The sequence below is a fragment of the Doryrhamphus excisus genome, chromosome 2 (assembly GCF_030265055.1).
Source record: "Doryrhamphus excisus isolate RoL2022-K1 chromosome 2, RoL_Dexc_1.0, whole genome shotgun sequence".
NCBI lineage: Eukaryota > Metazoa > Chordata > Actinopteri > Syngnathiformes > Syngnathidae > Doryrhamphus > Doryrhamphus excisus.
The window spans coordinates 8,037,081-8,060,841 of NC_080467.1; the positions used below are offsets into that span (position 1 = coordinate 8,037,081).

Sequence of the window (23,761 nt, forward strand, 5' to 3'; positions counted from 1 at the left end):
GAGGAAATGGAAGGGTCCTGATTGTTGGTGGTGCTAATCCTGGTGGAAGCTTCTCGCATACACACGTCATAGATATGGGTATGGATTTAGCTACTTGTTCGTGTAATGTAATGTTAGGACCAGGGGCGTCACTAGGTTCTGAGGACGGGGGGGGGCTAAGCCCACCTGGAGATTAACAGGATATGAATGAATGTAGTAGACATTAGGAAATCCAAAAAAAACAAATAACGAACAAAAACAGGCATATAACTAAATTAAACTAAACTAAATTAATCATAGTTAAATCATAATCAAATTAATCATAGTGGAATTAGCTCAACTAAGTAACCTGCAGTGTGCATCCATAATGTGAGAGAAACACAACTGATGCTGTGCCCCCAAAGGCTGAAAACAGTGCGGGGCACACTTGACACTACAACCAGGACCATGATATTAGCTCCTGGCTAGCTAATTAGCATAATTAGCATATGCAATGTTCCTTTAGGGCTTGAATCTACCTTTTGGCCGCAAAACAATATCGCCTAATGTGAATATTTATTTTTAACTCCTATTCTTGCCCTATTATATAAAACTTGTCAGATTTATTTTGTAAAAAAAAATCAATAAAAAAATGTAAAATATTTAGGGGGGCTGAATCCCCCTAAAATAGGCCTAATGACGCCACTGATTAGGACCGACAACAGTTCGATAGCCCAAGTAAGTCACAAGTTCTATCCTCCACGCCCCCTCTAGATTACCTCAAGTGGGACATTTTGGAGTGGAAGGGCCTGGCCCCTCGATATGAACACTGCACATTTGTGCCACAGCGCCACCCACAGAGCCTGTGGGTGTTTGGGGGAGCCGAGCAGACTGGCAACCGCAACTGCATGCAGAAGATACAAGTAGCAGGTATAAAACTTAATATGAAAAACATAAACATGCCATCTGCTATGACCTACTTTGTTTGTGGGTCCATAGACGGCAAAGCCCAGTGGGAAAACATTGCAATGAAAGGAAACCCCCCCAGTCCAAGAACTTATCACACCAATTCCGCCTGCCTGGGTAATTCGTTATACGTGTTTTCCGGTGGGGAAGCCGGAGCGTCGCCCGTTTCAGACCAAAAACTCCACGTCTTTGATATCGGTTAGTGTTGCCGCAGATTCACAATCGGAGTGGCTTGTTTGTATTGATTGTGCCGTCTTCTCAGTGTCTTCCACTTGGACTCAGCCCAAAACCCAAGGTGCACAGCCTACAGCCAGACATGGACACGTTATCGTAGCGGCTGGCTCCAAGATCTACATTCATGGAGGCATGGCGAACGGGGACTTTTATGACGATATGTACTCTCTTGATACAAGTAAGTCTCTATTGGTATCACTGATATTTTTCCATCAATTTTTGTCTCTATGGAGTAAAAAAATACTTTTTACATAAAAATGTAAATATAATCATAGTGTACATTAAAGCAACTACTGTTACTATTACTTTAGGGAGCATGACATGGGAGCTTCTGCATCCAGAAGGAGACATCCCACCGGGTGTAGCAGCCCACTCCGCCATGGCTCTGGGCAACAATATCTACATCTTTGGTGGGCTGACAGCAGATGGAGCCATCAATGCTATGTACAGATTCAACATAGGTACGCACATGCTAATCATATTTCATGAGAACATGGCAGAGCATATTTGATTTTTCTTACAGAAAAAAAGTCATGGACTCTGATGAAATTTGGGGGAGATTTGCCATACAACCGCTTGGACCACTGCATGTGTTTACTACCATGGAAGGTGGACGCGGGGGGTAGTAAGGAGCAAGCAGCAGATACTCCAGCAGCAAAAGCTCCAGGAGAAATAGCCACAGCAAAAACTGCCGCAGCAACACCTCCAACCACGGCAAAAGCACCAGTCCCAGTTCCTACCACAGCTAAAGCACCAGTCCCAGTTCCTACCACAGCAAAAGCACCAGTCCCACCTCCAGGCACAGAAAACACTTCAACAGGAACAGCTCCAGCAAAAGCGTTAGTCCCAGCTCCAACCACAGTTCCAGCCACAGAAAAAGTTCCAACAGGAACAGCTCCAACAAAAGCACCAGTCCCACTTCCAGCCACAGCAAAAGCGCCAGTCCCAGCTTCAGCCACAGAAAAAGCTCCAACAGCAAAAGCATCAGCCCCAGCTCCATCCACAGAAAAAGCTCCAACAGGAACAGCTCCATCCACAGAAACGGTTCCAACAGGAACTGCTCCAGCCACAGCAAAAGCACCAGTCCCAGTTCCTACCACAGCAAAAGCACCAGTCCCACCTCCAGCCACAGAAAAAGCTCCAACCACATCCACAGGAAAAGCATCAGTCCCAGCTCCATCCACAGCTTCAGCCACAGAAAAAGCTCCAACAGGAACAGCTCCATCCACAGAAAAGGTTCCAACAGGAACAGCTCCAGCAACAGCAAAAGCATCAGTCCCAGCTTCAACCACAGAAAAAGTTCCAACAGCTCCAGCCACAGCAAACGCACCAGTCCCAGTTCCTACCACAGCAAAAGCATCAGTCCCACCTCCAGCCACAGAAAAAGCTCCAACAGGAACAGCTCCAACCACATCCACAGGAAAAGCATCAGTCCCAGCTCCATCCACAGCTTCAGCCACAGAAAAGGTTCCAACGGGAACAGCCCCAACTACAGCAAAAGCTCCAGTCCCACCTCCATCCACAGAAAAATCTCCAACAGGAACAGCTCCATCCACAGCAAAAGCTCCAGTCCCAGCTCCAACCACAGCAAAAGCTCCAGTCCCAGCTCCAACCACAGCAAAAGCTCCAGTCCCAGCTCCAACCACAGAAAAAGTTCCAACAGGAACAACTCCAACCACAACCGCCGGAAAAGCTCCAGTCCCAGCTCCATCCACAGAAAAAGCTCCAACAGGAACAGCTGCATCCACAGCAAAACCACCAGTCCCAGTTCCTACCACAGCAAAAGCTCCAGTCCCTGCTCCATCCACAGCAAAAGCTCCAGTCCCTGCTCCATCCACAGAAAAAGCTCCAACAGGAACAGCTCCATCCACAGCAAAAGCTCCAGTCCCAGCTCCAACCACAGCAAAAGCTCCAGTCCCAGCTCCAACCACAGAAAAAGTTCCAACAGGAACAACTCCAACCACAACCGCCGGAAAAGCTCCAGTCCCAGCTCCATCCACAGAAAAAAACCCAACAGGAACAGCTCCAACCACAGCAAAAGCTCCAGTCCCAGCTCCAACCACAGCAAAAGCACCAGCCCCAACACAAACCACAGAAAATGTTCCAACAGGAACAGCTCAAACCACAGAAAATGTTCCAACAGGAACAGCTCCATCCACAGAAAAGGTTCCAACAGGAACAGCTCCAACCACATCCACAGCAAAAGCACCAGTCCCAGCTCCAACCACAGAAAAGGTTCCAACAGCAACGGCTCCATCCACAGCAAAAAGCACAGCAGGAACAACTCCAAAAGCTCCAGCTGAGACATTAAATTTAGCTTTTGTATTCGGTGGGATGGACACACATGGCATCATACACCATGACTGTGTTGTAACCGTGGTGACTTGATGACATTTTGCTAAGAACTAGGGGTGAAAACAAGTATTTTGTATCAAACATTTATTTCAATGTCTTTTGAGAAGTACAAGGTTTAATAAACAACTTTTAAGCCAGTGAAGCTCTTGAGACCTCCTATACCATAAACAGCTGCCCACCCCACCCAACCCCAAACACTCCAACCTGGACTGCTGGAGAGCAAATTGCTCCAGCAGGAACCCTGATGGAGATGCTACCATTGACATGGAATGGAGACAAAGCATCATACACTGTGATGTAACCATGCTGACCAACTAAAGAAATGTGAAAGTTAAGTATTGTCTTTCTCAGAAGTACAACCGGTTTCAAATACCTTAAGCCATAGACCCACATTTACTACGACTACTTCTTCAGTGTGCCGTTACATGGCCGTTTATACAGTCCACTGCTGCACGGGCAAGCACTAGGACCAAGCGGACAACTGTCGTTTGGGTGAAGCCTACTTTTCCTTTTCGACGCCCACATGCTCACTGATTGGCTCTGCTGTTTACATGTGATTGGCTGTCCCTACTGTCAGTCCAGGTGTGCCACGCTAACATGTTAGCGGTTTGTTCTGTCTGGGTCACGTCATAACGTCATAACATGCCCCCAAACGCCGCCCCTCAACTTCATGTCCAAGGTAAAAAAAAAAAAAGTAAAAACAAGCATTTTGTATCAAACATTTATTTCAATGTCTTTCCAGAAGTACAACCAGATTCAATAAATAAGTTTTAAGCCAGTGAAACTGGAGACATCCTATACCCATAACAGACGCCCACCCCACCCACTACAACTACTTCTTCCTCATCCCCAGCAGGACTGCCTGAGAACAGCAGCAGCAGCGAGCCTTGAATCCAGGCCAGCAAAATATCTCCACCCACCGGCGAAGAGAACACTTAACCAATGTGTCAAAAGTCTTTCGGAAGATTTCAGAATAGTTGCTTGTTGTGGTCGTTGCCGCCCCTTTCACAGCCCCTCCCCTCTCATGATAGAGTCCCATCAGTTCGACATGTACCTCTCGGTGTTTTTAAAGAGAGGTGAGAGGCGACAGAGTTGACGACTTCTACAACTCATCCTTCTCTTCGGCGCCCTCTGGTGGTGGGCCACCCGCACTGCCGTAAAGCTTGCTAATAATGGGCTGCACCACCTCCTCAAGCTCCTTCTTCTTGGCCTGGAAGTCTTCCAGGTCGGCATCTTGGTGAGACTCCATCCACTCGATTTTCTCCTCCACGGCCTTCTCGATGGTCTCCTTGTCCTCGTCCGAGAGCTTTCCGCCCAGCTTCTCCTTGTCAGCGATCTGGTTCTTCAGGGAGTAGGAGTAGCTCTCCAGCTCGTTGCGGGCGTCGATCCTCTCCTTGAGCTTCTTGTCCTCATCAGCAAAGCGCTCAGCGTCGTTCACCATGCGCTCGATGTCCTCTGGCGTCAGGCGGTTCTGGTCGTTGGTGATGGTGATCTTGTTCTTGTTGCCAGTGCCTTTGTCCTCGGCGGTGACCCTCAGGATGCCGTTTACGTCGATCTCGAAGGTGACCTCAATCTGGGGCACGCCACGAGGGGCGGGGGGGATGCCAGTCAGGTCAAAGGTGCCCAGAAGGTGGTTGTCCTTAGTCAGAGGACGCTCGCCTAGAACAGAAGACACAATTAAGCTCATGTTTCTGTTAAAACCATGTGTTTGTTTGTTTACTGCTGCGAGGGCTTACCTTCATAGACCTTGATGGTGACAGTGGGCTGGTTGTCAGATGCCGTAGAGAAGATCTGAGATTTCTTGGTGGGTACAACGGTGTTCCTGGGGATCAGCTTGGTCATGACTCCTCCGACGGTCTCAATTCCAAGAGTAAGAGGGCACACATCCAGGAGAACCACATCACCTGAAAAAAATGAGCCAATTTTTATTTACAAGCTCAGTGAAGTGCAAAACAATCGACGGCCGTGATTGGCTTACCAGTGTCCTCCTCCCCTGAGAGCACGCCAGCCTGAACGGCGGCACCGTAAGCAACAGCCTCGTCGGGGTTGATGCCCCTTGAGGGCTCTTTGCCGTTGAAGAACTCCTTCACAAGCTGCTGGATTTTGGGAATACGAGTGGAGCCGCCGACCAGGACTATCTCATCGATGTCGGACTTCTTCAGGTCAGCATCTTCCAGCACTTTCTGGACGGGCTTCATGGTGGAGCGGAACAGATCCTGGACACAAGTTGAATATGTTTCAGGTTAGAGAAGTTTGTACAGCGGTACTTCATATAAATGAAGTTAGGAAATATACCATGTTGAGTTCCTCAAACTTGGCACGGGTCAAAGTCTCGGAGAAGTCCTCTCCCTCGAAGAAGGACTCGATCTCAATACGGGCCTGGTGCTGGGCGGACAGAGCCCTCTTGGCCTTCTCGACCTCACGACGCAGCTTCTGCACGGCGCGGTTGTCCTTGCGCACGTCCTTGCCCGTCTTTTTCTTGTAGAGCTTAATGAAGTGTTCCATGACGCGCTGGTCAAAGTCCTCGCCTCCCAAGTGGGTGTCTCCGTTGGTGGCGACCACTTCGAAGACGCCGTTGTCGATGGTCAGAAGAGAGACGTCGAAGGTGCCGCCGCCCAAGTCGAACACCAGGATGTTCTTCTCGCCGTCTTTCTTGTCCAAGCCGTAAGCGATGGCGGCGGCCGTTCTGTTGGATGACAGAAGATGAAGTACAAAAACAGGCGAAGAACCGCATCTCTGTGTCCACTGAACACTTACGGCTCATTAATAATTCTCATCACGTTGAGACCAGCGATGGTGCCAGCATCTTTAGTGGCCTGGCGCTGGGCATCATTGAAGTAGGCAGGGACAGTGACCACAGCGTGGGTGACCTGAGGGCACGCTTTCATTAGAGACAGCTTCTCATAGCGGTAGAACATATTTAATGTCCCGTTTAGGTACCTTCTTGCCCAGATAAGCCTCGGCCGTCTCCTTCATCTTAGTCAGCACCATAGCAGAGATCTCCTCAGGAGCAAACGTCTTCATCTGGCCACCACCTATGTCAACCTGGATGTGAGGCTTGCTCTTCTTGTCATTGACCTAAAAAAGAAATATCACAGCACATTTTTAGTCAGAATGCTGAAATTGAGCAACATTGTCGATATCGATGTCCGACTGTACCTTGAAGGGCAGATACTTGATGTCCTGCTGCACAGAGGAATCAGCCCAGGCCCGACCAATCAACCTCTTGGCATCAAACACAGTGTTCTCGGGGTTGGAGGTCAGCTGATTCTTAGCGGCATCACCAATCAGACGCTCGCCTTCACTTGTGAAGGCCACATAGGATGGAGTGATGCGGTTGCCTTGGTCATTGGCGATGATCTCCACGCGGCCATTCTTGAAGACACCGACGCTGTAAGGAAGAAATGGCAAATATTAAGAATACGTTCATTCCTGGATCATTGTTCAGGATCTGTAGGGGGGGGTTCTTACCAGGAGTAGGTGGTACCCAAGTCGATACCGATGACTGTGCCTACGTTCTCCCTCTTGTCGTCATCATCAGCGGACACAGCGCTGGCCACCAGCAGGAAAGCCCACAGCAGCTTCATCTTTTTTCCGTTAATATCTGTTGTATCAGATCTCTTAAAGAAAAATCTGAAAAATAAGTGATATGGATCCTTTAGCAATGACGTGGGCCCCGTCAGCTGTCTGAAGTTGAGCGAGTTAGCTTGAATGCTAGTAAACCCAAACCGTTCGGATTAAGTATTCAAAACACCTCTAAAATATCAAGAGGTTGGACATATTTGCTACCTTTTTGAGTTGGTTACTTGTCGCTTTGCTTCAGCCCGGTAACTAGCTAAACATGCTAGCTTGTCTGGTAGACATAAGGTCATTAATCATAGTATTAACATTTTATCAATCAAAATGTAGTTTATTTTCTTCCCCCCTCCCAACATGACCAATCACCTTTTCTAAATTACATTCACACTCCATTAACCGTCGCCTTTATACGTCGCTATTAAGACAATAAATCACTTTCCGAAACACAACCTTCGTCGTACATACCTTGTATGAGTTGAATAAGAGTCTCCAAGTGTTCAGAATGGAACTACCAACTCGTCTTTAGATATTGTATTCTGTGATCTTGTCTAGTAGATGTGATACTGAATGAATCTTGCCCTCCGCTGTATATAAATCATCACCGCTTTCCCCGTCGTGGAGGCCGCCGATTGGCTCAGCGGCTTCTCGTTGGAACGCGCTGATTGGTTCCTTCTGGCACGCTGGCCGCCTCTGATTTGCACACGCCTGGACGGAGTGACGCTACACATAGGCCGACGCTGATTGGCTGTGCTGCGAGAAGGCGGTTTGTATAGTGACACGCCACTCAAGATGAGTGCAATAGGGTGTTTATTGAACACGGAAGTTGTATTATGTATTTGATATATTTTTTTAATAACAAGTCCATTGTGATTGTATGACGAATATACCACTGTGATGAGAAATGACTCACTATAATGACTAAGACGTCTACAATTTGAGCTATTAGTGTAGATTTACTGTGCATTTTGCATATTACATCAGCTCAATTGTAATTTGTTGGGTAGTTACATCAGGAATAATACAATTAAGGCCCGGTCCTTGAAATCAGACCCCACATAAACAATACTTGATGTGCTCAATAATTATGCAAACAGGCACTTAAAAACAAACGAATGAAACATCCATTCAGTTGAAGATTAATCAATAAAAAATAAAAAATAAAATTTTATACATATAGATTTTTGTGTCTATGGTCAAAGTGTGAACAGGATTGTGATGAAATTGATTATTTTGGCCACAACAATCTTAATATAAAATGTTTGTACCGTTCCATCTCTAATGTAGGTCATGTATTTAAAAGCAAATTGATTTTTGTGTTAAAATCAAAACCAAACCATCAGTTATTAGTATTGCTTTGATGTATTTGAGCCTTTTATTTCATTTTTTTGTGTGGTCCTGAATCATTATTTTATTTTCAGATTATGTTCTGTGACATTTAAAAAGAAAGCCCACCTGTGCTACAATGATATATATATAATATGGTAGCTGATGAAATCACATTTCGCTGCAAAAATGAATGAATAATCATAAACCTTGGTTGGGCCACAACAGGAGACATGGGACAGTGAGATGCTGTCATGATGACAAATCAAAATAACATAAAAGAAATATTAATATTTGTCCATTAACCTGTATTTGTATATTTGGTCATTTCCTGATTGTGAGGCTGCCGTGGGCGTGCCTGCAGACTTCAAACTGCACACTTGGGGTGTCACTACATCTCGTGTCACAAGATCTCACAAGATTAAAGCGTGACAAGATTTCTCATTCAGAAAAATGTCTTATGGGCACTAGGCCTGGGACAATAATAGATGAATGAATTAATCACAGAATGAATGAAAATTAACTAGATTATTTTTCCATTTGCATGTGCACGCATGTCTGTTTTTCAGGATTTGTGTGTTTATTCCATAGAACAACAGCATGAACAGAGTGAGCCCTTTTGTCAGTCATACAGTCTCAGTGGTGGAGGCGGGGCTGCTAACATACGCACATAGTAAAAATGAGTAAATTGAAATATATTGTTTTATATTTTTTCATTTGACTTTTCTTAAAAGTAATGTTAAAATCTTACCTCTATCATTATTTGTGACACCTCATATATACACAGTATATCCACCCAAACACACCAGGAGGTGATCATACTTTTCATATGTATAAGTATCATAGGTCTGTATAAGTATCATAGGTTTTCCTGGAAGAAGGCAGTTTTCTACTGAATGAAAAAAATAATGGGACTGCCGCAATCCACCCAGTTAAATGCAAAATAAAAAATCAGTTAAAAGTAGTGAATATTTGAAGAAACAAAGGTGAAATGTTGAGTTTGGGTCAAAGGTAATGAAGGACAGACATGTTTTGGGTGCGCCCCCTATTGGCCAACACCTGAGCCGACGGCAAAGTGATGACGTGGGTGACTCTCTCACAGCAGCAGCAGGATGGCTGACCAGACCAGGCAAATAAAACTCGCCGCAGCCAAGAAAAAGGTAAAACTAATAAAATCGTGACACCGGGTGTCATTAAAAGCGCTCTTTGTATTTTCCGCAATGTCATGAATGTACTCACCCAGCAATAGTATTGTCATTACACGTTGCCCGACCTCTACCGTCGCTTTGTCCGGCGTCTGTGGCTCATGTGGTGCCTCGATGCCAAGGAAAGCCCGGTGCTGTAATTGAGGCCTCTACTTAAAACAACTTTTCCAAATTGTGGATATGTTGTTTGGTTCTTAATGACATTTCTAGCTCCCGACACTATTTCAATAACCAGTGGTTTATATCTTTCGGGTCTTCAAGCTGCTTTGTAAGCTAACAAACTAAATTCAATCGAAACAGGACGAGCTAACTTGGCTAAGTGAACGTTAGCAAAAATGCTAACTCTGGAGTAGTTAGCATAGTGCAAGCATGTCACTATTGTAGAGCAGCTTTTGTTACTTTAGGCTTTTTTGCGTTTACTTTTCCAACCAGACAGCCGGAATGACGGGGACTGTTTTGACAGCTGACAGGTCACTTCCCTGTCCCGCGGTGTGCTTTGCTTATGCGTGTTTGATTGTCAAAAATATGGCCTTATTTATTTAAAGACCTACGACGTTACCGTTTAGGAAATAACTGTTGCACCTATGTCCTGCACAGCTATCATCTAATTTGACTAGATTGTCTGTTTTAAGTGACATTTCCTCTCCATAGAGTGTTTTTAAAATCACACCTCTCTAAACAGATTTCCCACTGGTCTTTTAGTACTATAGGACCCACAATGACAATGCAGTGTTTGCAATGGCAACGTGTTATGTAGTTGCTTGTTTTGCACAGGCATGTTGGCAATGTATTTTGGTTATTGATGGCTGTCATCATTTGAAACGCGATCTTATAGGTAAGATAAACACTGTTTGAGATAGGGTTGGGTAATTTCAGCTGCAACAAAGTAGGCAAATGTCAATAACAGCTGTTTTATATGCTATGAAATGGTGCTGTTTATTCTTTTTTTTTTTTTAATGTGCGGCTCAGCTGAAGGAGTTCCAGCAGAAGAGCTCCCCAGTCAGTGTTGGGGGAGATAAAGCAGCAGCAGGAGGAGGAGGTGGTGGTGGTGGTGGTGCAGGGGCCAAGAAGAAGAGGAAAGTGAAAGGACCCAACCAGTATGATGCACCCTCAATAGACAGAAGCTCTCCAGACAATGTAAGCCCTTCTCATGCTCTTAAAAAGTCAAATATTTGACTTTTAATGCAAGAATTAAATGTACTGATAAGTGACCAGCTAATGTGGTGAGCATACTGTAGAGTGGCACTCCAAATATTGGAAAATTATGCCTCTGAAGTCATCCAAACTCAGTCGATTGTTAACGCTGGCTGAATGGTTGTCTTTGCGTTTTGTATGGGTTCATTTCTTTTTACACTCGTTGACTTGTTTTTACATATTTGTACAAGAGTGATTAGCTTATTTTTATACTTACAATTAAGACCCTGCAATGGGTTATTTCTGTGCCTATTGCTTTGGAATCTAAACTAATTAGAGGTTCCACTGTGTTATCAGACAGAAGTGTGAACTGGCCTGGCTTGTTTTATGTTGGCGCTAGGCTGGATGAAAAAAAAAAAAAAGAGTATGACGCTGGCCGAAACCAGCAGCCTATGACGCCAACTCCCATTTATTTTCTAGACAAGTTATCTTAACTTAAGACACGCTATACGTTGCTATTGTGGGTGATATGCTTAGCTAGGAGTTGTAACATTTTGTCTATCAAGCCTGTTTTTTCATGTTTTTTTCACCTTTCCCTGTGCAATCCTTCGATCGTGTCTTTGTCCTTGCAATTTTCTAAAATGTTCCCCTCTCCTTCCTTCCACGCCCCTTCATGTCTGTAGTTTGACAGTATTCTCAAAACACTTAGCCAAAGCAATGGACTAGTCCTGCCTGCCTGTGACAAAAGTCAGGTGAGCTTCTGTTGCCGTCTTTCCATCCTCGTGTCTGACCTTCCCTTTTTATGCTTTCCTCTCGTGTGCTTCCTTCTCCTCATGTCTTATTTATGCATTCCCGCTGCCATCTTTAATGAATGGCTCAGAAAGCATGGGTCCAGTGCTTCAAAAAATGATGCACGTCCACATTTTTTTAAGTAAAAAGTTCATATTGCTGTTTGCTAGGGATTGTATACCATGTGTTTACTGTAAGTGCCGCATGTGGCATGGCCTTGCTGCAGTATTTGGAACAGACAATGGAAGCATGTCCTTAAGTGTCACCTTTTCACATACAGTATGTCTCCTTATTACAAGTCTGCACATCAAGGAGGTGTTTTGTGTCCTAACACGTGTGTATTGTTTGTGTATGTGCTACCTTAGACTTTAGCTGACATGGAGACCATGGCTTCCTCGGTTCCCCCGCCGACGGAGGACCCGGCAGCCGAGCTCGACCACGGCTCGCTTGTATCTAACACTACTGCTAGCACTAACACCGCTACTAACCTCCAGAATGACCTGTTACAGGTGTGTGTGTGTCACTCACTGCCTCCATACCCTATATATACCCTATCCTCCATGCAACTCAGTCATAAATGTCACCATAGCTCCATTTTAGTAATGTAGATACAGGAAAGGTTTTGGGTTAATAGGTTTGTTTAAATAACTTTACACTGCATCTGCATCTAAAATCTCCAATAATGACACTGATACAAGCAGTCCATCCCAAACTCCACACCAGCACTTTGTCCAGTAGTGGCCGGATAGAGCTCACATGATCACAACAGCAGCGTGCGCTAACTTGCTTAGCAAAGAGTAGGAGTGATGTCGACTGTGTGGCGGTATTTTTCATTAAAGTCCAAAAAGTCTGAAGAAGTTTCATCCGACCAACCTCGCTGTGCATTCGAGCAGCAACACAAAAGACCATGACTCCCTCAGACATCCACCAAAACATTTGCACACTGTAAGAAACACCCACAGGATGGCAAAAAGTCATGAGCAATAAACAGGAATGAGCCAGCCCCCGGTCGGGGGGAGTCATGTCGGGTTTCATTCGTTTCACCGAGCACCCTCAGCCCCGCTACAATATGCTCATTTGATGATGAAACTATATACCACACGTATAAAGAAGTAAATGTGTTACTTTATTTTTATTTGAATATATTATTTGAATATTTGAAATGAGTCAGGACTGAGTGCCACTTATGTTTCCATGTGTTCTTATGTCCTTGTTCAACTTGTCTTTTCAGGATTACCCTAATACCAATGGCAATGAGAGTTTAACAGAGGAAAATAGGTGGGTAACCTTGTTTTACTAAATCATATTGACTTCCAAGAGTGCACAGACAATGCAAATACGGTATGAATGTATGTGTGCATATACTGTGTCCTCCCACAGACCACTGTCTTCCACAGAGAGTCTGCGACAGCTCTCCCAGCAACTAAACGGCCTTGTCTCTGAGGTATGTCCAACGCCGAGGCTTTCCCCTTCACGTGCAATGCAACAAGCCAAACAAGTTCATGTAATTAGTACCTGAGGTTCACTCATTTTTGTCCTCTAAGACGTCTGCTGCTCATGTGAACGGCGACAGTGCCCCGTCTGTCGGCGAGAGAGAACTGGAGGTAAGACGAGAAAGATATACGGTGACCACACACTCCATTGATCACATTTTTTTTTTGGCACCACACATTAAGATGCAATTGTTTGCCCTCATGTTAATCATTCACAAATGTCTATCCTTCGTATTGCGAGTCCTTTTGTTTGTCCTTTGCCACAACACTTTATCTTTGTCTTCCAATTTTTTTTCTCCCCTTCCTATCCCGGATGCATGTGCACATGATAGAGTCGGAACCAGGAGCTGGCTGCTGCCCTGGAGTCCAGCAACTTAACAAACTCTCAGCTCAATACCAAGCTTGACCAGCTGGTAAGAAGCTGTATGTGTGTTTTCCATGTGTGAATGCACATTTGAATGATGTATGCAACTCCAGTGCACGTCTGGCAGTGCATGTCATCTTTAATGCACGCCGTTGCAAGTACCCTCACAAAATCTATGCATGCAAGCCATCACATGACTTTGATTTTATTCATAATTCTCATGTATGAATGCTTTTCTACAGAATGTAGCAAAAAGTTTATGTCGGTGAAAGCCGCCATAAGCTGTTACTTGTAGCACTTTAATATGCACACATCTCTGCAATAGTTCGATGTGCAGGATGTCAGAAAGAGGCAAAGATGTTGATTGCGCTTTCAAAGGGTCAGCTTTCATGGATGAATATGGAAATGAGAGGCTGAAATCAGGACATTTCAGTATGTTTTTAAAGGAAATAGTTGTCAATTAATTGGATAATGGATTAGTCATTGATTTCATTAATGCAATAATAGCAATAGTATGCTTTCTGCCACACGCGTGCACCTTATGTTTTGCATGGCTGTAACATATTTTGCTCTGAGTCAAAGTGTACCACGTTTAACTTTTTTTTTGGCTTTCCCAGGCCAAACATTCTCAGGAGCTCACAGATCAGCTACAGAAGGTATACAGACTTGTTTTGCTTGTTAATCATTTGAGTTTGACCTCCTTCCTAGATGTTCATAACATTTATTTCATTCAGGAGCGAAAAGGATTTGAACAAAAGTTTTCGAAAGAGCAGGGTGCAATGCGGGAGCAACTGCAGGTAAATGATGTCGCTACTATTGTGAGAAGGATTTCAAAAAGATTCTTGCAGTCATAAAATATACCAGGTTAAGATTGAATTAGGTACTTGAGGCAGCATCACGTGAAACACTGTACTTTACTTCCGAAGGTTCACATTCAAACCATCGGCATACTGGTGTCCGAGAAATCCGAGCTTCAGACGGCACTACAGTACACACAACAGGCCGCACGGCAGAAAGCAGGTGGGTGTTTAAAATTTAGCAACTGATCCCGGCAAGCTTTTTTAAATCGGGTTATTGTGTCCAGCCGAGGCTGAGGAGCTGAACGGCCGTCTGCAGACAACAAAGCAGAGAGTATCGGAGCTGGAGAGAACGCTGTCCTCTGTCTCAGCACAGCAGAAACAGTTTGAAAAGGTAATAAGTTGAGGAATGCAACATAAACTTTGCATAAGAAATAACTTTGCTTTGCTGGATAACTCAGTGGCTCACTTTTGTTTCATTTTTTTTCCAGCACAATAAAGAGTTAGAAAAAGAGAGAGACACCTTGAGGCTAGACGTATTTAGACAAAAGTAAGTCATACTATGAGAACGCTTACATTACATTATTCAGTGTTCAGTTTTAGGCGCAGTGCTATTCATCTGCAATGCAATAAGTCTCGCATTGTAGGCCATGCACGCTCTATTTTTGCACTTGTTTGCAGCAATTTGAGTGAGGAGTCCAAACAGCAGAACTCCGAGCTGTCAGAGCAGCTGAGACAGAGAGCACAGGAGACGGGGGCTTTGAGGCTGGAAGTTGAGGATCTCCACAAGAGGCTGGAAATTGCTGACCTCATGTTGCAGCAGGTCAGTTCATACGCAGACAACAAATGAAATACTCATTAAAGCCTTAGACACAATTGGTCATACAGGCTCCGACGCTCTGTGGACGTGCAAAAAATGCTGATATTTGACCCGGATACTGGCTGTGGAGGTTTTATGACAAACTCTAGGGGCAAGGACAAACTTATGCTCTCTGTACATCTTTGTGTGTCGTCCATAGAGCCAGTGTGTGTCTTTCACATGTTTTGGTCGTGTTGGGTTTGGGCAAAATGTTGTCATATATCGCTTGTGGACTCTGTATGTGTGTCATGCGCCACACACGTGCACGCCACATATGTAATCAGAGCAGTTGAGAGCAATGTTGAGTAAGTCGGTTGTGCGGTACCCTTATGGCGAGAGTGCAGCAATCAAGACAACAACTCTCCGTTTGCTTTATCTCTATTATAATATACTTAATGTCTATGTATATTTATTACAGGCCAACCAATGGGGCAGATGCCGATACCAAAATTGGGGGCTGAAAAAGGCTGATTCATGAAATAAGAGTATTGATATGTATATGTATCCATAAAGACAAATACCAATCAACACACCAATTAGTAGCGCTCTTTGCTTTGCTAGTGCTGGAGCCCTGGCGGCTAACTTGCACCCTGCAGATATATACATTCTGGTCATCAGCAGACATTTTGATTCTATAGTTGAGGGTTTTAAAATAACTGGCTGCATTTAGCTGAAGTGTGGAAGCTGTGTACAGTTCTTGCAACCTTCATACGAAGCCCACATGGAATATTCCAAGTCTGATGGATGTTGTTCTTACAATGTACGTGCGGGGGCCGTATGAACAAAGGAACAGCCGTACATCCAAGGTTGTACGTTGGGTGTGCAGTGATTTTACTCCTTCATGGTCTCCACAAAACAAAAACAAGAGCCACTCAAATTGTATGACTGGTTGTGACCTCATCTTAAGAGTGGGAAGTGGTACATTTATAATTGATCATGAATTTCTTTGTTGGTCCAGTGCTCCACCCAGTCAGATCCCAGTAGTGCCAAACAACAAATCCAGTTATTGCTTGAGGAGAAACAGCAGCTGGAAGTACACAATCACCAGGTACTGGTATTTGACTTTTTATTTCCAGTTGATAATTTTAGCATGCAGATATTGTTTACTCCAGACATGATGTCATACACATGACTTTAACACCTAATTTGTGTTTGTGATGTAGCTGATGGAGTCAGTTGGGCAGCTGAGAACCGAGAGGGATTGCTACGCACAGCAGATCCAGGAGGAGGGTCGCGTTTGGAAAGACAAAACCGAGCAACTGCTGACACAGGTAAGTGACACAGTAAGTAGCTGGGTGCCATTTCTGTTCTGAGTATTTGTGCTCGTTAGATGTCATTGGTGGCGGAGGAGAGGGACAGAAACATCAACAGAGTCCAAGAACTTGAAGCGAGCATCACAGAGCTAAAAACTGCCGCAGGTGATCTACAAACAGCATCATACACATACAGCTACCAGAGTGGTATGTTGTTCTGTTGTAAAAATCGTAGGTGTTACCTTCTTCTCCACCCCTACCAGCATTGCTGTCCCAGGAGAGAGAGAATCACAGTGCTGCAGAGCCTCAGTCCTCGGGGCCTTCAGAGAGCGAGGTAGCTCTGCAGGGGGCCCTCAGCACACTGCAACAAGAAAAAGAATCTCTTCATGCACAGTACCAGTCACAGGTATGCACAGGGAACCTACAGTCATTTCATTACGTGCTTAGATGTTTTTGGTTTGTAAGAATGATCTCTCTGTGTAGCTGCGCGACAATGAGCAACTGAGTCGCCTGTGCTCAGAGCAAGAGGCACGTCTGGCAGAGCTGGAGCAGCAGGTGGAGACCCAGAGCCAGGAGGCAGACGACCGCCGCCGCATGCTGGAAGACGTGCAGTCGGACAAGGCCACGATCAGCCGTGCTCTCAACCAGAACCGCACACTGAAGGACCAGCTGGCTGAGCTGCAGAACGGCTTTGTTAAACTGGTCAGGCTAAACTATGCCTGAAGCGTTGCATTCAGAAACTATGTTACATTCATTTTCCTTTAAGTCCATTTCATGGCTCATTGTGTGCAGACCAACGAGAACATGGAGCTGACCAACGCCATTCAGTCGGAGCAGCATGTGAAGAAGGAGCTGGCGCGTAGGATGGGGGAGCTTCAAGAGGAGCTGCACAACGTCAAGGAGCAGGTTTGCTTCTCATGCACAGACGTCACCTTGCATTGTTTTAATTTTGCTTCCCACCACAGATAAACACTGTACACTTGAAATTCAACATGCCAATTCCCCCCTCTTCTCTCTCCTCCAGCTGGAATTAAAATATAAGGAGGCGCAAGGGTTGTCGGAGCAGAGAGACCAAGTGGCAGCCCACCTGCAGCAGTACTGTGCTGGCTACCAGGCCCTGGTGTCAGAAAGGGAGCAGCTCCACCGACAGTATTTGACACAGAGCCAGATCATGGATCAGCTGCAGCATGATGAATCCCAGGGCCGCGCTCAGCTGGAAATGAGTCAGATTCAGCTGAAGCAAGCACAGGTAGGGAAAGCCGAGCGATCTGCTTTCTGGTTTGTTGGGGTTTGCACCGTCTCATTTTAACTGGTTTCTTTCATGAATGCCACTCCCCCCCTCCCAGGAGCATTTGGAGCAGTTGGTCAAAGATAACGAGCATTTGAAGGTTGAGGTGAGGGAGCTGCTCAACAGTTCTGCTCTGGCCGTGACACCAAGAGATGAGGGTACGCCATTTGTTTATTTACCGCCCATCAGCACACCCCCCGGACTTTCTTTGATTTGCCATGATGTTGTCTCAGGAGACGGGGTGGAAAGTCCGTCACCTGAAGAGAGCCTCAACAGAGACTCAACAGAGTCAGCCCCCATTGACATCCCTCAAGACTTTGAGAGCCAGAAAGAGATGGTTGGTGCAATGGTTTTGTTCAATTGTCACAAGATGTCATCAGATTTAAAACGTGACAAGAGTTGCCATGTTTGATATTTTTGCATTGTACTTTTAAGAGTAAAGTTAGTGGACATTAATTGGAAGTAGGTGATAATGGCAGAGAGGCTGTTATTTCTAAAATTGTTTCTAAAACAGTTCAATTGTTTATTTTTCACCCTATAATAGACATAAAAGCAGCTGTTAATGCCTACGACACTAATTGGTAGGTTTGCAGTCATTGAAAGCATTATGTCGAGCATTTACGGTATGATACTTATCCTGAAACAAAGAATGGATTGATTATATTGATATTTTCCTTTACATTTGACATGTGAGACATTTCCTATTTTGACTGCCACGGATTGCACTGCCTCTGCAGGAGGAGTTCATCCGGGGTGTGTTGTCGCAGCTGGAGGCAGAGCGAGACGAGGCCAGGAGGCAGCTGAGGGAGGAGCACAGACTCCACATGGCCGCAAAGCACCAGGCCGCCGTGGCTCTCAGCCTGGAGCGCCACAGCCACCAGGAGCACGAGCACCATCACAATGAACACACTCAGGACCAGCACAGCCACTGTGAGCACAGTCACCAGCAGTCGGGTAAGCCGAGATCCAGTCTTCACTTTAATGCAAACATGAGTGCGATTCATGTCTTTCCTCGCGTCCCCAAGGAGGAGTGCCGCTGGAAGTTCATCAGGCGTTACAAACGGCAATGGAGAAGCTCCAGCAGCGGTTCACCTCCCTCATGCTGGAGAAGGCTGACCTGAAGGAGCGTGTGGAGGAGCTGGAGCACCGCTGCATCCAGCTCTCTGGAGAAACAGACACCATAGGTGTGGAAGGAGGATTGTTTCTGTTGAGGTTTTGAGACGCTGACGCAGCAATGTGTTGACTCTCAGGGGAGTACATCGCCTTGTATCAGAACCAGAGAGCAATCATGAAGCAGAAGCACCAGGAGAAGGAACAATACATCACCATGCTGGCTCAGGATAAAGAAGAGATGAAGGTATCCAGGAGAGAGAACTCCTAAGACGTGTTCACCCAACTGACATGTCCTCTTTGTACCAGGCAAAGCTTGCAGAGCTGCAGGACCTGGTCATGAGGCTGGTGGCCGAGAGGAATGACTGGTACAGCCGATACACCGGAGCCGTCAGCGGCATGGGCCAGGCAAACCCCGACCTGCTTCCTGTCGGCGAGGACCATGGTCATGTTGCAGAGGACCAGCATCAAGCACATGCTGTCGGCCAAGCAGGTAAGCATGGAGGATGTACCCTACGTGTACCCTACGGCCTCATAGCCAATTGAAGGGAGGCCTCACAAGCTAGGTTGTTTTGGGTTCCATGTTGGGCCCCCGCCTCCCACAGTCCAAACCTTAAGCTAATTGGAGATTCTAAAATTGCTCATTGGTGTGAAGAAAGATGGTCGCTGATTTTTTTCTTTTCGCTCCCAAGAAGCCATGGAGGTCATCCCCCTATCAGAGCCCTCCCCCACCGCCCAGGAAGCCCCCTTGTCGTCTCATCCCCCTGCCCGAAGCGAGTCCTTGACGCTGGCGCAAAAAGAGGATGGCACGGCGCGGCAGATCATGCAGCTCCTCCACGAGATCCAGAACCCGCAGGGGAACGCGCCGCGGCTGCCCCCCTTCATGGGCGAGAACCCTTGCATCCCCTTCTTTTACCGACCCGACGAGCAGGACGAGGTGAAGATACTGGTGGTATGAGCTGAGTCAGCACGACAAAAAAAGGTTTCTTTTTTCCTCACAGAAGTGCAATAACTCAGCCACATGTTCGAATTAGCTTGAATGTACTGAAATTGCTAAATCCATATCAATTTACCGGCATCTTGCATTTTAAAGGCCAAAATAAGACCACACTCTCTCAAACGCATCATCTCAGCCTCTTTCTGGGGTCTTTTTTTTTAACCTTTCGGGCCCTTCTGTTACATTTTTACTAGAATCACTCAAACTGAAATGGGTGTGGTTCTCTCTCCTGTATGAGTTTGTAGATCGAATCAGGAAATGGAAGTTTAACTTGCACTAAAACTGTTAATGTACAAAGCTTTTCACAACGACAGCAGGCGGGATCGATGAAGCCGCCCCTTTTGAAAGGCAGAGGGTCCCGATTTGAAGAGAAGGAAAGGGGATGCAAGTGTGTGTGTGACGGATGTAAATAGTGAGATAACGAACGCTCCCGGGGGACCAATCCACATCGTAGATCTTCTGCACCAAATTCCCCAATAGGTGAAATGTGCTTTCTTTCATTTCACCTCAAATTTGACATCACATGTGAAATGTTCCATTTCCTCAATATATTTTTGCATGGGAATTCATTTTTTGACATGTAACAACACACATGAAATGAGTTGTTTTAATTGTAATACACTCCCGATCAATATCGTAAGATAAAAAGAGGTCAGACAAACTTAAACGGTTTATTGCAAACAAGCATTCAACTAATAGGCGGATCAAAAGTTTAAGACCCCAGCTAAAAAAAACAGCCAGAAAGCCCCCCGACAATAGAAATAAAATGTTTCAAAACCAATAGCTGTGCCATTCTTGTCTTAGCGCGTCCAACCTCAGCAGCAATGTGAGAGGCCTCACTTATGCTGCTCGGCAATCCAACCGTATTTAAAGACAGAAAGTTATTTTGCCTTTGCCATCAAGAGATCGTGACAGTGTGAATATTTGACATAAAATGTCATCGAATCCGCATTTTTGCCAAGATTTTGGCTTTTCAAGGCTGAGGTCTTCAACTATTGATCAGCTATTAATGCTCACTTCAATTCTTCTTTGTGTATTTTGAAGCGCCTTCTTGGAATTTTTCAACCGGCCTTTTGATCAGGAGTGTATCATGATAACCATCCCACTTTCAAAGCTGGGGCACTTTGAACCAAACGACTTATAATTGAATGTTTCCATCGAAAAACTATATGGTCAATGTGTGATTGAATGCAATGACAGAGAGCATATACTGTACACGAAGGTGGTGTGTGTGTATATACTGTAAGTGTGTATCATATTGTATATTCTACTGGTTGTGTATGTGTGTGTATGTGGGAGACGGTTACTGACTGGCTGTGATTTACTACCAAGAATGACTAATAAGAGAGGACAGATACTATTTATTATTATTATTATTTGGAATGATTTAGTGTCCCAACCAATCAGTTTAAAGAGTGAAAAAATGAAGGATGGGTTCAATAGATTGACTTGTTGACAGGAGCCTTGATTCCCTTCCCCCTCCCCCCCAAATAAATAAAAAAGATTGAGCAGCATTCTATGTATGTCTGTACTTAATTATGATTCCTGCATGGAACACTTGAATAGTAGATTACACTGGGGAACAATATTTTTTCAACTTTCTGTTGCATTGGATTTTTTAACTGATTCTGAATGATTTTTAGGTGCTGATTTCAAATCTGAAATTAGTTTTTCTCCATAAGCTCTAGTTTTCATGCAATTTGAGATAGATGAAATAGTCTAAATATATGAACTTACGTAACCCAAATCTATGCGTTTTGAGATTATATACATAGATTCCATTCCTGTTCCAGTTTTCAAAGGTTTGCCTTCATTAAACGATAAAGACATTGGACATGATACGAACGAGGAAGACAGTTGTGACAATGAATTGCCAGAAACTGAGTGGGAACAATCCGAGGAATGTTCTTCAGAGACTGAATCTCCCCCAGTCCCCAAGCCTCTTCACCAAACTGAACTGAATGACTTAGTTCGGGATTTAGGTCTTTCAAAGAAAGCAGCTGAGCTTTTGGCATCAAGATTACAAGGCAAAAATCTTGTTGATCACACTGTTAAAGTGTCATATTACAGAAAGCGCGACCAGCTTTTTGTGACCTTCTTTTCTGAAGACAGACAGTTTGTTTACTGCCATGATATCCCAGGTCTTCTCAAAGAACTGGGTGTTCCTCACTATGATCCAACTGAATGGCGGCTCTTTATAGACAGTTCTAAACGCAGTCTCAAGTGTGTTCTTTTGCATAATGGCAATGTTTACGGGGCAGTGCCTGTAGGTCATTCAGTTCATCTGCGGGAAGACTATGATGACATCAGAATGGTCATGGAATTCTTAAAATATCGTGAGCACAACTGGATCATTTGTGTAGACTTGAAAATGGTAAACTTCCTTCTTGGTCAACAGAAAGGTTTCACCAAGTTTCCATGTTTCCTCTTCATGTGGGACAGTCGCGCACGAGACAGACACTGGGTCCAGAAGGACTGGCCTGTTCGTGAAACCCTTGAAGCAGGCATGCCAAATATCACACATGACCCAATTGTTGACAGAGATAGGATCATCTTTCCTCCTCTGCACATCAAACTAGGTTTGATGAAACAATTTGTCAAGGCACTGGATACCGAAGGTGAATGTTGTCGTTCGACAAGATCAAAGCAGGTGTGTTTGATGGCCCACAGATTCGAACCCTCATTCGTGATGATCAGTTTGTTGCCAAGATGACCGCCTTGGAGAGGGCAGCATGGTTATCCTTTGTGGCAGTCGCTTAGAACTTCCTTGGAAACAACAAGGCAGAGAACTACAATGAACTTGTGAACAGAATGTTCCTCGCTTTTCGTGCTCTCAGGTGCAACATGAGCATCAAGCTTCATTTCTTGAACAGCCACCTTGACCAGTTCCCTGAAAACCTAGGGGCTGTGAGTGACGAACAAGGAGAGCGGTTCCACCAAGACCTAAAGATCATGGAAGAACGCTACCAAGGTCGCTATGTATGATGGCCGACTACTGCTGGAGTATTAAACGAGATTGCCCAGATGAAGTGTACAAACGCAAAAGTTACAAACGCAAATTCCTGCCTGACTAAAATACTGTACTGACAGAAAGTGATAAGCGTTATTAGCTGTGATTGACTCTTATCTGAAGAACGTTGTAAATTATGCTTATTTCACGTTGCGATAAAGACTGTTTTCTGAGAAACGCTTCCAGAAAAACATATGGCACTTCTAACAATGGTGTACTTTAATCTAAAATCACATTTTAATGTTCTGTTTCTTTTGCCTTGTTAAATATACTGATTTGTGGCTGACATTGCAATATCCTATAATAATGCTCGATTTTTTTCTATTTTTAATAAAAATTAAAGATTGCATAAAATCTGTAGCTTGCAGAAAAAAACTAACTTCAGATTTGAACTCAGCACACTTAAATTGACTAAAAACAAGTCTTACTTTAAATGCAACATTTTGAGTGTTCCCCAGTGTTATTTTTACTGCATGTTATACAAGACCTCCCCACAAGATGGCACAATTTCCCATTCAAAACAATTGGAAGTGTAAATTATTTTTCATCCTGCAATACACCAACTCCCCCACGAGATGGCACAATTCCCATTGTAGGCGATCGACTTGCTCCAATTCGCTGAATGTGTCACTAAATAAAGCGACTATACATTTTACATTTTTTAATGATTAAACCGTATTTTAAGAATATTTAACATATCTTACCATCTAAAATTACAACAGCTACAGAGCGCAAAGTAGTGCTGAAAAAGTACACACACACATGCATGTGTATATATATTAATATAAGATTAAATGCATTGTTTTTGGTGCCCAACCTTCCAATTAGTTTCCGAAGTATGTTGTGTGTGTGTGACTATATAAACGAGAGGCATTAACTTAAATTTCTTTGTAAAAAGGCGCTTTATGAAAGCAAGTACATTTACTCATATTCGTTTACAGCGCAGCCTTGACACATCCAATATGGCGACGACGTTGACGTATCGCAGCAGTGGGCAAACCCACTCGATGAGACGTCTACAGGTATGCCTATGGTAGTGACGTATTC

The 23,761-nt window shown here is 44.6% G+C and overlaps 3 protein-coding genes across 8 annotated transcripts; 2 read left to right on the forward strand and 1 right to left on the reverse strand.

The window, feature by feature from the left end:
* The first annotated feature begins 654 nt into the window (after window positions 1-654).
* LOC131104419 (probable serine/threonine-protein kinase clkA) lies at window positions 655-3,655 on the forward strand. The gene is made up of 6 exons (XM_058051574.1): window positions 655-682; window positions 733-888; window positions 958-1,122; window positions 1,187-1,336; window positions 1,470-1,602; window positions 1,910-3,655. The coding sequence occupies exons 1-6, from the start codon at window positions 655-657 to the stop codon at window positions 3,459-3,461; spliced, it is 2,184 nt and encodes a 727-aa protein (XP_057907557.1). The 3' UTR covers window positions 3,462-3,655.
* Window positions 3,656-4,277: 622 nt separating this feature from the next.
* hspa5 (heat shock protein 5) lies at window positions 4,278-7,730 on the reverse strand. Its single transcript, XM_058065068.1, has 9 exons — window positions 7,558-7,730; window positions 6,985-7,146; window positions 6,673-6,904; window positions 6,454-6,591; window positions 6,271-6,383; window positions 5,809-6,199; window positions 5,492-5,729; window positions 5,250-5,417; window positions 4,278-5,172 (listed from the first exon to the last, which is right to left on the reverse strand). The coding sequence occupies exons 2-9, from the start codon at window positions 7,098-7,100 to the stop codon at window positions 4,616-4,618; spliced, it is 1,953 nt and encodes a 650-aa protein (XP_057921051.1). The 5' UTR covers window positions 7,101-7,146; window positions 7,558-7,730; the 3' UTR covers window positions 4,278-4,615.
* A 1,727-nt stretch (window positions 7,731-9,457) lies between these two features.
* golga2 (golgin A2) lies at window positions 9,458-21,223 on the forward strand. 6 transcript variants are annotated; one of them, XM_058065040.1, is made up of 28 exons: window positions 9,458-9,575; window positions 10,590-10,757; window positions 11,438-11,506; window positions 11,909-12,052; window positions 12,775-12,821; window positions 12,924-12,987; window positions 13,088-13,147; window positions 13,369-13,449; window positions 14,018-14,056; window positions 14,135-14,197; window positions 14,327-14,420; window positions 14,485-14,591; window positions 14,689-14,747; window positions 14,879-15,020; window positions 16,015-16,104; window positions 16,220-16,327; window positions 16,387-16,474; window positions 16,573-16,715; window positions 16,793-17,011; window positions 17,102-17,215; window positions 17,334-17,558; window positions 17,656-17,755; window positions 17,831-17,934; window positions 18,335-18,551; window positions 18,623-18,781; window positions 18,848-18,954; window positions 19,017-19,200; window positions 19,400-21,223. In XM_058065040.1, the coding sequence occupies exons 1-28, from the start codon at window positions 9,528-9,530 to the stop codon at window positions 19,663-19,665; spliced, it is 3,309 nt and encodes a 1,102-aa protein (XP_057921023.1). In that variant the 5' UTR covers window positions 9,458-9,527; the 3' UTR covers window positions 19,666-21,223. The 6 variants fall into 6 exon arrangements, with proteins under 6 accessions (XP_057921023.1, XP_057921024.1, XP_057921026.1 ...); XM_058065041.1 differs by having other exon boundaries at window positions 19,403-21,223; XM_058065043.1 differs by lacking the exon at window positions 13,369-13,449.
* The last annotated feature ends 2,538 nt before the right edge of the window (window positions 21,224-23,761 follow it).